This window comes from Erythrolamprus reginae, chromosome 1, assembly GCF_031021105.1.
Source record: "Erythrolamprus reginae isolate rEryReg1 chromosome 1, rEryReg1.hap1, whole genome shotgun sequence".
NCBI classification, from domain to species: Eukaryota; Metazoa; Chordata; class Lepidosauria; order Squamata; family Dipsadidae; genus Erythrolamprus; species Erythrolamprus reginae.
Genome location: NC_091950.1, coordinates 180,523,914 through 180,537,756, shown reverse-complemented (window position 1 = coordinate 180,537,756; position 13,843 = coordinate 180,523,914). Strand labels below are relative to the sequence as shown.

Genomic DNA, 13,843 nt, shown 5'->3' with positions numbered 1-13,843 from the left:
GCATGTTTATGCGACGTTTCGGTGAAATCACATTCACCATCATCATCACACACACACACACACACATACAATAGTCTATTTGCATGTGGATGGACCCGCCTGGAGACAGATAGAGGAGTGGTGTCTTGGTCCCTAAGACTATCAGAAATATGTCTTAGGCGATCCCTGTGAAAGGGTTGTTCGACCTCCAAAGGGGTCGCGACCCTCAGATTGAGAACCGCTGGTTTAGAGGATTAGCTCAGTCAAGTACCTAGGATTTTCTCTTTTGCCTAGTCAAGACCTTCATAGGAATCTGACAACAGCCAATAGAATATTAAAGGACACGTTCTTGCACAGGAACAGGAAGCTCAAATACAAAGCCCAAAGAAGGTATGAAATCCCATCCACTCTCAACTCCATTTTCTCAGCTGTCCCTGAATCACATGTGGTTGGCGATTCAGCTTCATCAATAAAAGGAATCTTTATTTCCAATCAGTCTTCAGCCTCCATTTTATTTTCAGTGCCTTTCTCCTGGCTTGGAACTGAACCATATGGATTTTTTTTTACAACAATGGGAATCAGCTTGGAAAAAGCTGTAGTAAGAAATGCCTCTTCAGTGTAAAGGGCAGAGTAAATCCCGGAATCTCCCTCTATGAATGTGCTCCACTACTACTATAATTACCTAACACTATAGATCAGTGAAGGCAAAACTGTGGCATGCACGCTGAAAGTGACCCACAGAGCCATCTCTCCAAGCACACCAACCACTGGCTGCTGCTCTTCCGGATTCTGGCGCAACAGCATGGGAGAGCAACGGCTCATGCGCACACCAGGAAGCCAAGCTTCTGGTTTCCACTGTGTGTTTGCACGCTGGCCAGCTGGTCTTCACATGCACACCAAAATCCGGAAGACCAGGTGACCAACACATATGCACACGGCAGAAATTGAAAGCTCAGCTTCCCGGTGCGCACACATGTGCCGGGAACTGCTCTTCCTGTTTCTGGTATTCCCACGCATGTGTGCCAGGGCGCTGCTCTTCCAGTTTCTGGAGCTCCCCCACATGCTCACATGCGTTCCCATTTCTGCACTTGGTGCTGAAAAGGATCGCCAACACTGCTATACATTGATCACTGAAAATTCCTTAGCATAAAACTGCAATGTGAGTTTATGGAAATTGTTTTTTATTCTTAACACAATTCTTATACAAACAAACCTAGTTTTAGTATTCCAGCTGGGAGAAAAAACTTGATTTCCAGTGCACTCTAGTGGCTGCAGGTTGGAAATGTGAGATTTCAGAATTAATTAGTTTTGTTACTCAGAAGATGGTATGAAAGTGTGTTAGGAAGACAACAATAACGTTTTACTTATAAAGCTCTAGCAATAGTGACAAACCCCTAAAACATTCTGCCTCAGTAAGTATCTGAGTGTCATGTGACACAATGTTCATATAAAGCATTAGTAAAAAGGCTACCCTACCCACCGTAAAGGCTATCCCATCCCACCCTACAGGGGTGGGTTCCATTTTTTTTTACTGCCACTCTCTGAGTGTGGCATATTTTGTGGGATTGGCTTGATGGTCATGTGATGGTGGGTGTAGTTTGGCAGTCATGTGACTAGGTGGGAATAGCTTTGCAGTCATGTGACTGGGTGGGGTTGGTTGGGTGGTTGTGTGACTGGGTGGGCATGGCCAACTTGCTATCACTCACGTTAAGGGTTAACGTTAGGGCACCTGGCCTCTCCTCACCTCAAAGGCCTTGACGAGATACAATTTCCCTGACTATTTACTACTACTGAACATCCAGAATATACTATTTAATTTTATGTACATATGCTATATGTGTACATACACAGCTATGTACACATTTATGAGCAATTGCAGCATCCAGAAATCACATGACAATGATTTGTAAATTTCCTACCTACTTTCCAACAAATGTGGAAGATGGATTGGCTTAATGATATGATTCACTTCATTCATTCATTCATTCATTCATTCATTCATTCATTCATTCATTCATTCATTCATTCATATTAATTGGCTGCCCATCTTGTATCCAAAGATTCTAGGCTGCTCACAATAAAAAACATTGAAAAAACATTTAAACCATGCATTATAAAAATACAACAAATAAAAAACAACCGTGGTAAACACATTACTATCCCTAGAGCCAGTCTTTTTAAAGTGCTCAGTCTCTAAAGAATAAACACAGATGAAGTGAGGTGGGAGTAGACTTGCCTGAAATGTATATATACATGCAAAAAGGTGAAGGAACATAGCAAGTTGCCTTATGCTGAGTCAGACCATTGTTCCCAAAAACGCTTTCAACATTGGGAAAATGCATTTAAAGTGTTCCAGTGTATATATATATATATATATATATATTGAGGTTTTTTCTGGCAATGCCATGCCAGAAAAATGCCAGAGGGCAATGCCATGCCCTCTTCAAATAGCAAAACAAAATAAAATGCAGCAATGTCAAAGAAAACAAAATTCACTTATACCCAGACAAGACTTTAATTTCCAGGAGTATCAGTATTACTAATGTTCATGATGTTCAAGACAAGTGTTTTGTTTGCATATGCTTAGTAGACTAAATTGATTGTTTGGAGAATTGGCACCCTTCAGAAAAAAATAAGAAGAAGGGTGGAGGGGGGAATCTACTTGCAAGACTGTTTTTTTCAGTCATGTTATCCAAATAAAAGCTTTCCCCCTCCCCCACAACACAGTCAGCCAACACTGACAGCCTCAAAGCAAGCAACGTTTCAATGTGACCCACTAAGCCTATCAAAGAAGTATGGCAGAAAATCCGTAGATCTGCAGCCGGTGATAAAGATTTCTCTCATTTTATTGAATTTGTCATTTTACATCTCATGCTGGTTTAGGGGGGGCAAAATAGAAGAAGAGTCAAAGGTTTTGGTCAGGTCTTCTCTGCATGAACAAAAGGCTGAAGGGAAAGCATTTTTCTCGGTTTCTATTTGCAATTCAGCGGAGGGTTTGATGGATGCCTTAAGGGAATCTTTACCCCTTAGGCTAATATATCTTCCAGCAGATCTTGAGAAGGCCAGGGCAACCGACCAAAGGACTCCTCCCACAGAGAATCCGTTCCTCTGATCATTTTTCACCAATGTTTGATAGGGTGGTTGATCCTATCCTCCCAACCTAGATAGAAAACTTTTTTGTATGTGTTGCTCTGGGTTGTTTTGTTGGGAAAATAGTGGATTGTAGCTCAATGGCAGCATGCCTGTTTTACATGACAAGGCTCTTAGTTCAATGACTGGCATATCTGATTAAAGCACAGATCAAGTAGCTGTCTACGGCAGGGGTCGACAAAGTTGTTCAGAATCTAGGAGCCAGCCAAAAAATTTAGGAGCCAGAATTTTTTTTAAGCAAACTTGGTTTTTTGCCGAGTCTCCACCTGACATCGCTTTCACCCCCTCCCCCCCGGCGCAGGCCTGGCTCCGCCGAGCCGGCTCGGCTGTACTCCCGTCGGGATCCGAGGGGAGACCGTTAGTCAGAAACCGAAACAGAGAAGAAGGAAAGGGAGACCGGGCCGGGGACGCGGGGGAGGGGGGGGAGGGGGGAGGAGGGGTTACTGGTCGGAAGTCACCGCACACGCGGCCGGAGGAGGAATGAACAAAACCTCACGCCGGAGGGGAGGGGCTTCCGCTTCTCTCCGAAGGCGGGTGAGCGGCCAAGATCGGAGCGTCTGTGTGCGGTGGGGGGGAGTGAAGGGGTTCGAGTAGGAGGCGGAATGGAGGCAAGGGGGGGAGGGAGAGACGCACGCAAGCGCAGGGGACGCTGGGAAAGCAGCTCGCTGCGAGGTTGATGGGCGGAGCTACGGAAGCCAAGATGTACCATTTCTGGGCGTAAACACAAGGCGGGAAAAATATACTGTATACACATACAGCAGTGTTTCCCAACCTTTTTGGAGCCGCGGCACATTTTTCATATTTTCAAAATCCTGGGGAACATGGGGGGGGGGGGGCGCTAAAAAAAGTTTGGACAAAAAAAATCTCTCTTCCTCCCTTTCGCTCTATTTCTCTCTCCCTCCCTCTTTCTCTCTCTTCCTTCCTTTCTCTCTCCATCCCTCTTTCTTTCTCTCTTCCTTCCTTCCTCTCTTTCTGTCTCCTCCTTCCTCTCTCATCTCTTTCCTTCCTCTCCCTCCCTTTCTCTCTTTCCTTTCTCTCCCTTTCTGTCTATCCTTTCTATCTCTCACCCCTTCTCCCTCTTTCATTCCCTTTCTCTCCCTCCCTTTCTCTCTCATTCCTTTCTCTCCCTCTTTCCTTCCTATCTCTCTTTCTTTTTCTCCTCCTTCATATCTTCTTTCTCTCCCCCTTCCTCCCTCTTTCCTTTCTCCCCCTCCCTTTCTCTTCCTTTTTCTCTATCCTTTCTACTTCTTACTCTTTCTTTCTCTCCCTCCTTCATTCAATTTTCTCTCCCTCCCTTTCTCGTCCCTTTCTCTCTCTTTCCTTTCTCTCCCTCCCTTTCTCTTCCTTTTTCTCTATCCTTTCTACTTCTTACTCTTTCTTTCTCTCCCTCCTTCATTCAATTTTCTCTCCCCCCCTTCCTCCCTCTTTCCTTTCTCTCCCTCCCTTTCTCTTCCTTTTTCTCTATCCTTTCTACTTCTTACTCTTTCTTTCTCTCCCTCCTTCATTCAATTTTCTCTCCCGCCTCCCTCCCTCTTTCCTTTCTCCCCCTCTTTCTCTTCCTTTATCTCTATCCTTTCTACTTCTTACTCTTTCTTTCTCTCCCTCCTGCATTCAATTTTCTCTCCCCCCCCTTCCTCCCTCTTCCTTTCTCCCCCTCCCTTTCTCTTCCTTTTTCTCTATCCTTTCTGCTTCTTACTCTTTCTTTCTCTCCCTCCTTCATTCAATTTTCTCTCCCTCCCTTACTCTCTCTTTCCTTTCTCTCCCTCCCTTGTTCTCCCCTGGGGCTGCCTGTGCCTGCCCTGCACCACCCAACACGGACGGACAGCCCCCGGTCGTCGGTTCGTCGCCCCCCACCCCCCCACGGAGGGAGATCAGGCTGGCGAGGGCGGTAGAACTACGTCACCAGCCACTGGAGGGAGATCGGGCTGGCGGGGGCGGCGAATCCACCTCCCCAGCCGCGCGGAGGGAAATCCGGTAGGCGGGCGGGTGGCCGCGGCTCCCTGCGCGCCCCTGGAAAAGCGTACAGGGAACGGTGCCCGGGGCCGCTTTAGCCGCCCCCCCCGCTCCCCCCCGCCATCTCCCCGCGACTGCCTGTGCCGCTGCAGCCGCGCCCCCCCCCCCGGCTCCCACCGCCAGTGCCCTCCCGCCGGGCCCCAAAGGACACTTGCCGATGACGACAGGGAACCTTCAGCTGGGCGGGCGCTGCCGTGCCGGTGCCTCCGACCTCCCGGTTCCTGCTCGATGCCGCGGTTTCTGGCGCTCTCCTGCTGGGCCCCAAAGAAGGAAGGCGGGAAAAAGGCGCGAAGAATGGAGCTCTCCTTCCTGCCTGCCTTCTTTGGGACCCAGCAGGAGAGCGCCAGAAACCGCGGCATCGGGCAGGAGCGGAGAGGTCAGAGGCACCGCAGCGCCCTGCCCAGGCGGCACACCGGTTGGGAAACGCTGACATACAGTACAGCAGGCAACATTTTCTAGGCGCCAGACAACATTTTCTAGGCGCCACTGGCGACCAGGCGCCTGGGTTTGTCGAACCTTGGTCTACGGGAAACATTATTCTCTGCCCTTTGCCATTCTGGGTTGCGTAGTCTTATTCGGATAATCCTGTTGCATTTGAGAGCCTTCACTCTGTTAAGGTGCCCCTGGAGGCTGCCCAAATATTGCTATAATGCACCACTACCTCTGCCCAAGCCCAAGGATATCAAGTGCCAATCACAATACTGCAACAGTGTATTGCATGAATAAACTGATTTATAAAGTGAATGCCAAACTATAGTTTCTGCAGGCGATACATCTATGCAACATCCACGATAGATTATTTGAAGGCTCTCTGGTGCTTTTATTAATGTCTATCTGTGCTTCCAGATGTTAAAGACAGCATTTGTTGGCCTACTTACCAGTACTTTCAGTTAGACTAGCAGACAAAAGGGGAAATGGGAAACAGCTTTTAGGTAGAAGAATTTAACTCAAGAATGAAAGGCTAGTTACCTTCCTCAAAGGCCTCTGAAAACTCACCTGTTTTGCATGGCTTTAATGGAGGGGATCCATGCATTTATCACAATATTTTTGTACTGTTCAAACATTTTACGGTTTTTAAAAAGTGAACATCCATGCAAGTGAAGGGCTGCAATTTTTTTTACTACCACACTGTGGGCGTGGCTTATTTTGTGGGTGGGGCTTGCAAGCCATGTGACCAGGTGGGAGTGGGTTGATAGTCATGTGACTGGCTTAATGTCAAGGGTTAGGATTAGCGTTAGGATGCCTAGCCTTTCCGCCTGAAAGAGATACAATTTCTGTTTACTATTACTGACATCTAAAATATACCATATATACTATGTATATATGCCATATATGTACATACATATTACACACGGGCACACAAAAATATACATTAACTACTATACAAACTGTATGTGTATGTACACACACATACGTACGCAAGCACAGCTCTTATAAAATAATACACATTCAACGTCATTTACTGTGATAGGAAAAAACATACCCAGAGCCCAGAAAGGAAAAAAAGAAAAAAAAATTCAAAATTTTCCCACCAGTTCTGCATACCTGACCAAAATTTTTCTACTGGTTCTGTGTACCTGATCATACTTGTAGGAGCCCATCACTGATCCATGCAAATAAATTGCTCCCGGAGGCCAAATCCAAAGGTTCAGGCCAAAATCTTGATGGAAAAGATTGGTTCCCATAGCCATATGAACACAAGTAAGGCCACCACTACCTCAGAGCCCCAATTGTTCCCTAATGAAGATGCTGTCTACAAGAGCCCCTTAAACTCAAGTAGGGTGAGCAGCCTTCTTAAGGAGATTGATTCTGCAACTCACCAGTTACTTAGTCATGCGTGCTTTATAGGTTAAAACAGCACCGGATATTTTCTGTCTTAGGTAGCAGAAACTAACTATTTAAGTCACATAAATGCTGCTTTAAATATATGCAATTCCCAAATCAGTGCACTTCTCTCCATAAGCCGATTATCATGCATGGGTAATACTGTTTTGCATGGCTCTGAAAGCCTGTGTTAAAAATGAAATAATGACAGTTCACCACTGATTTGATTCTGTGGCTGAATTCACACATCGCAGGAAGCTATACTGTATTACGGTTATGCTGGTTTGAGGGGGTGGTGGCTTATATTGTCTGAACTGAGTCACCAAGATTTGTAAATGTATAGCTTTCAGCTTAGTATTATTACAACTCTTTCCCACTACAACAGAATAAGAAAACCTAATTGTACTTTTTTTTTTTTTACAATAATAGAATTATAATGGGAAAAATGAGTGTTAAATAAGGGAAAGGATGCTAAATACAGAAGCAGGATGAGGATTGGACGAATATGTAATGCATTCATGTCTGGGAACAAGAGTTTGAGAAAACTACCGATAATTAAGGTTAACTTAAGACCAACAATCAAATAAACAAAAACCCAATCAAGAAACTGCCAAAGAGTCATCAGTAAACAGCCCAACCAAAGAATATCTTACAATGGATATATGTTTATCCCAGGCATGTTTAAATTCAGTTACTGTGGATTTACCAACCACGTCTGCTGGAGGTTTGTTCCAAGGATCTACTACTCTTTCAGTAAAATAATATTTTCTCATGTTGCCTTTGATCTTTCCCCCAACTAACTTCAGATTGTGTCCCCTTGTTCTTGTGTTCACTTTCCTATAAAAACACTTCCCTCCTGAACCCTATTTAACCCTTTAACATATTTAAATGTTTCGATCATGTCCCCATTTTTCCTTCTGTCCTCCAGACTATACAGATTGAGTTCATTAAGTCTTTCCTGATACGCTTTATACTTAAGACTTCCACCATTCTTGTAGCCCGTCTTTGGACCCGTTCAATTTTGTCAATATCTTTTTGTAGGTGAAGTCTCCAGAACTGAACACAGTATTCCAAATGTGGTCTCACCAGCACTCTATATAGCGGGATCACAATCTCCCTCTTCCTGCTTGTTATACCTCTAGCTATGCAGCCAAGCATCCTACTTGCTTTTCCTACCGCCCGACCACACTGCTCACTCCATTATGAGACTGTCAGAAATCACTATCTAAGACTATCTAAGAAATATCTAAGACTGTCCCCATCCACACAGACTGGCAAGCCACCAGAATATAAACAGACAGAAAACTTCACTCCTTACTAGCACTGAGGATGTTACCTATTTTGGGTGATGAAACATCTGCAAGAAAACAATCAAGTTTAGAGAGCATCAAGGACCCCTCAAAAACGAATAAAATTTAAATACTGCCTGTCTCACTCAAAGTGATTCTGGGCAGTTTACAGAAAACTATGCATTTCCTGTAACTGGGTGTCTGTGGCCTTTTACCGGTTTAGCACCAGGGACAGTGATGGATACTCCTGAGACTGATTTCAAAATTCTGTTTTCTGTTTGAAGTGATAGCTGCCAAAGCAAAGTTCTTCTTGCAGGAAAATTGCTCCTCTAAGGGCCAACTTTGTTCTTTGAAATAAGCAGAAAGGAAATCCTTGTGTTCCATATTCAAGGCTACACAAAGAGTTTGTATGTGTGGGTGTGTTTACACAATTCAGTACATCACTCAGTGTTAACTTTTTTGGGAGTAATGATACCTAATCTGATCGGACAGTTTCCAATTTCCATGCGCATCTGAGTATCAGCATGAATATTCTAGTTGTACAGTTCCACCAACAAGATCCCAGATATAAAAACCCATAGCTATGTTTCAACTGTGACACATCATTTTAAATGCACTCATTTCACAAAATTATGTACACTCATCAGGAAATTAGACAAAGCAAATATCCTACGGCTAATTTCTGAACAAACTTTGAAAGGATTGCACTCTATTTGTCCAATGTACTTCTATGAAAAAATACCAAATTTAAAGTACTCATAGTAGACTCTAAGTCCTTAAAACAATTTGAGATCTTGCTTCAAGGTTAGTATCTGATATTCTATATATTAAAAAAAGTATTGGCCTTTTCTATAAGGTGGCCTCACATTGTTTGGATATTACACCCCCTCACGAATAGCATGCGAGTCTGCGGAGCGGGGTGGCATACAAATCTAATTAATTAATAAATAGATAGATAGATAGATAGATAGATAGATAGATAGATAGATAGATAGATAGATAGATAAATAAATGCTTTTGTTGGCTCTGAGGAAACCTTTAAAGGTTAATTTGACTCCATATATTGCTAATTATACTTTTTACCAAATTGCTGATACAAGTTTAAGTAATATATATTCAATTGTTTAAGTACTTTTGTGAATATCATATATTTAAAATAGTATCTCTTTCTGAAGGACTACATCTGAACCAGTGAACTTTACCCTTTTATTTTATTTTATTTTATTTTAGATGTTTTTAATCCTGTCTTTATTTTTTATAAATAATTCAAGGCTGTGAACATACCTAATACGCCTCCTCTTTTCCCCACAACAATCACCCTGTGAGGCGAGCTGGGTTGAGAGACAATGAGTGGCCCCAAATCATCCAGCCAACAGGAGGGACTAGAACCCAGAGATTTTTGGTTTCTAATCTGTTGACAATCACTCGACCAAAGTGGCTTTTATTTGTTTGTTTGTTTGCTTCATAGACTCCTTTGAGAGTCCCATGAAGCCTACAAATCTTTTCGGAGGGGAAAAAGGGGTATTTTCCACTCATCTCACACAAAATGACTGTGTGGCAAGTAATACTTAAATGCATGTTCCATATTTAAAATACACATACACACAAATTTGGCAACTCCAAATATCAACCAATAAATTCTCTATCTTACACCCTAGCAAAAAAAAAAATCGGAATACCAAATACAAGTTGGGTGGATACAACCTTGTAGACAACCCTCACTCTGTCAAGGACCTTGGAGTACTCATCTCAAACTATCTAAGCACCAGAGCTCACTGTAACAGCATTGCCAAAAGGGCATTAAGAGTTGTCAACCTAATCTTCCAAAGCTTCTCTGGTAATATTGTACTCCTAATCAGGGCATATAAAATCTTTGCTAGACCAATTCTTGAATAGAGCTTGTCTGCTTGGAATCCGCACTGTACATTGGACATTAATACAATTGAGCAAACCCAGAGGTATTTCACAAGAAGTGTACCCCACTCCTCTGCTCACAACAAAATACCTTATGCCATCAGGCTTTGAAATTTGGGCTTGGACAATCTACAACTATACCACCTACGGTCTGACCTAAGCGTAGTGCACAAAATTATCTGCTAGAACATCCTACCTGTCAATGACTACTTCAACTTCTACTGAAATAATACATGAGCACATAATAGATACAAACTCAAGGCAAACCGCTTCAAACTCGATTGCAGAAAATATGACTTCAACAATAGAGCGGTCAATGCCTGGAATGCTCTACCTGACTCCATTGTTACTTCAGGAAACCCCCATAGTTTCAACCTTAGACTGCCTACTGTGGACCTCACCCCATTTCTCAGAGAGTCCTCAGAGAGTGACAGCATATTAATCCAATAAATAAATAAATTCCTAAGAAGTCTATAAGGAGTGTGCATAAGTGCACCAGCTCTGCCATCCCTACCCTACTGTCCCCATTTATTCGTATCTCATATTTACTGTATTCAAATTCATGTTTATATTTATACTTGTTATCTTGACTAAATAAATAAATAAGAAATAAATAAATATAATGTTATTACAAAGCAAGTCAATTATGCTCAATGCAGTCATCAAATACTGTTTGAAAAAAAATAACTCTATGGTATAATAATATTTATATAATGTATCCAAATTCATGGACCCCATGAAATTTATCCTCAGGCCTCCAAGAATTCCTGTTCTAAATCAGCAATTGTACTAGCCCAAATGTGTACTGTGCAGCACAAGCCATTAAAGCTTACCCAGCAGGCCTTGTGTCATCAATGGCACGATCAACTGGGATTAAGTCGCTGAGGTAGACATTGAAATTCCCTTCATTCCATCTCATTTTGGCTTCTTCCTCCTTCTCAGCTGGGACTTCCGCAGGGCGCCCAAATTGACCAGGGGCTCTGGGATCCCTTGGGGTCAGTGTCCGATCGATTGCTAACACTTTGTGCAGCCTAGTATTTCCTGCAACATCCACATGACTCCAATTAGATTTGGGGAACCGCTCTTTGCCCGCCAAGTAGCCGTTGCCAACCTTCCCTAATGCTCCTCCTTTGGTGAGGATGATCTCCTCCGTGGACACGGCTTTAATGAGGCCATCTGTCTGATTTGCGTTGATGGCTTTGCCCTCAGTGCGGTTCTTCTCACCTGGCAGCCGTCCATACCTTCCCATCCATTTCAATCCTTTGGTGCTGGCTTGGAGATGCTGGACTGTTGGGGAAACCACAGGGACCAGCTCCTTGGTTAGGAAGGCCTGTTGAGTATCCTTGGCTGCAGGAGGTATTTTTGCATTCTTCCAGCTTGGCAGGTCTCCCTGCCAAGCTATTTTATTCAGGGAGACTTCCTTCTTCTCTGCTGTCGAATTCTTCAGCCTGCCCGCAGGTAAAGCCCACCTGCCCGTGACCTCAGGAAACTCTACCCTTTTTACTAGCCCGCCAGTCATATTGGCTTCCAGAAGATGACCAGGATTGCCCTGCCATTCTTCAGGCATGCTTCCAGGGGGGACCCCACGTTTGAACCCTGCCAAAGCACCTTTATCTGCCAACCCCACGTGCACTAACACCTCAGTTGCTCCCGCGCTCTTCTGAGGGACTCCGTTTGGGTTGACAGGCGCTCGCCCTGCAGCCCCTACCGAGCGGGGCTCCTGCTCCCGCCGGGCCAGAGCCGGCTTTGTGGCAGCCGCCCCATTGGTTTTCTTCTCCGGGGCACGGGACGAGGCTTGAGCGGGCGGTCTCTGCCGTTTGAGCGGGAAGATATCACGCAGGCCGAGTCTTTTCCCGGGCGCTGCTTTGGCGGGGGTCGCGGCGGGTTTTGATAAGCGCTGCCCTCCCTCTTCTGAGGGACTCCGACCGACCTCTTCGCCGTTCCTCGAAAGCTTCTGCCCGCCTTGTCCCGGGAACGGTTGGGAAAAAGCTTCGGGCTCCTCTCGGGACCACCTCCCCGGGCCGCGCTCGGAGTTGCGCCAAACTCGCCCGGGCCCCCTTTTTTCCTTCCCGCCGGTCTCCACTCGCAGCAGCACTTCTTTGGTGCCGCTCTCGCCGAAGGACAACTTGAGGGCTGCCATGTCAAAGAGCAGCCAAACCACCGAAGCTGCGAAGATCAAAGCCAGGGCTCGCCCGCTGCCTCGGCAAACCTTCCGCAGTTTATTCATTTTCGGAGAAAGTTTGCCTCGCTTCTGAAAGGGGGAAAAAAAAAAGCCTTTTCCTCCGGCTGCCCCCCCCTCCGCCCCCCCGGGCCTCCTTTAATCTACAGAGGCGGCAACAGGAGCGCCACGCGGAGCCCCGTCGCCCCGGAGTTCGTCCGCATCTCCGGCTCGGAGAAGTCGCCTGTTGCGCTTTGCCTGCGTGGCATATTTATAGCGCGGCATCCACGTCTCCTCAGCTTCGCGTGGCGGGCCTTTTGCAGCCGCATGTCCTCAGCCAGCCAGTCAGCCTGCAATCAGGGCCCGCGCGGCCGGAGGTGCAGATTGCAGCCTCTTTTTTAAGAGGAGTCTCCTGCCTTTTGCTCTCGGCAGCCTGCGCGGTTCTTCTCCATTCTTACTTGCCGGGGAAGGAAAAAAATTAACAGGCGGCTGCAGATCAGCTGGAGAAACTGATCCCAGCCATCCGCGCCGCTCCCCCTCCCCGGCCCTACCCAAGCTGGTTTTCTTTCTCTGTAATTCGACACCGCCTGGGAGAGAAAACAAACTGCAAACTTCTTACCAAGGCTTTGGCGTGGCCTCTGCTACCAGCTTTCGAGGTCCCAGATACTTTGGAAAATCGCGCCTGGTTTCTGCCTCCCTGTCTTGTGTGTATGTGGCTCACGAGGGAAGTCGTGGGGAAATTCTCTTTTTAAGAAGATCCCTCACACGCTCTTGAATGGTTCTTATGTATAAAGTCATTAACCTCCCGCCTTCTTTCTCTTCTTTGGCAAGCCATGGTTTGTTTCATCGCAGTTTATTGAATACGTGATAATAGCATTTAGACTTATATACCCCTTCATAGTGTTTTGATAGCCCTCTCTAAGCAGTTTACACAATCAGCATATTGCCCCCAGTAATCGGGTTCTCATTTTACCCACCTCAGAAAGATGGAAGGCTGAGTCAACCTTGAGCTGGTGGTGGGATTTGAACTGCTGAACTACAGCTAGCAGTTCAGAGGTTACACTAAGGCACACAAGGTTCATCAATCACAATTCGGTGATTTAGCTAACATGCTGAACCAGGAGTAAGCAGACTGCATTTCAGCCCAGCATGTTACTCCAATGGTTAGCGGCCATGGATCAAAGAGATAAAGGCGGCGAGGGGGGGTGTTGAAGGGAAGGGGACAAAGTGCATGAAAGCGGTTTCTTCCTACATTGTGATATTTGGAATAGGAGCAACCAATGAAAATGTTTTCAAATTGTGTTTATTTTTAAGTAGGGAAGACTAACAACAAACCATCTCGACGTAGGAGAGACTAGATCAGTGATGGCAAACCTTTTTTTCCTTGGGTGCCGAAAGAGCATGGGCATGCACTATCATGCATGTGCAAGTGCCCATACCCATAATTCAATGTCTAGGATGGGCAAAAACAGCTTCCCCCACACCCCGGAGGTCCTCTGGAGGCTGGAAATGGCCT

The 13,843-nt window shown here is 45.3% G+C and overlaps 1 protein-coding gene across 1 annotated transcript in view; it reads right to left on the bottom strand.

Moving 5' to 3' along the window:
• GALNT5 (polypeptide N-acetylgalactosaminyltransferase 5) overlaps nt 1-12,870 on the bottom strand; it is a 51,199-nt gene extending 38,329 nt beyond the window's left edge. The window contains exon 1 of the mRNA XM_070731544.1: nt 11,003-12,870. Within this exon, the coding sequence (XP_070587645.1) occupies nt 11,003-12,396 (1,394 nt within the window). The 5' untranslated portion in view covers nt 12,397-12,870. The remainder of the gene's footprint in view (nt 1-11,002) is intronic.
• Nucleotides 12,871-13,843: the final 973 nt, after the last annotated feature.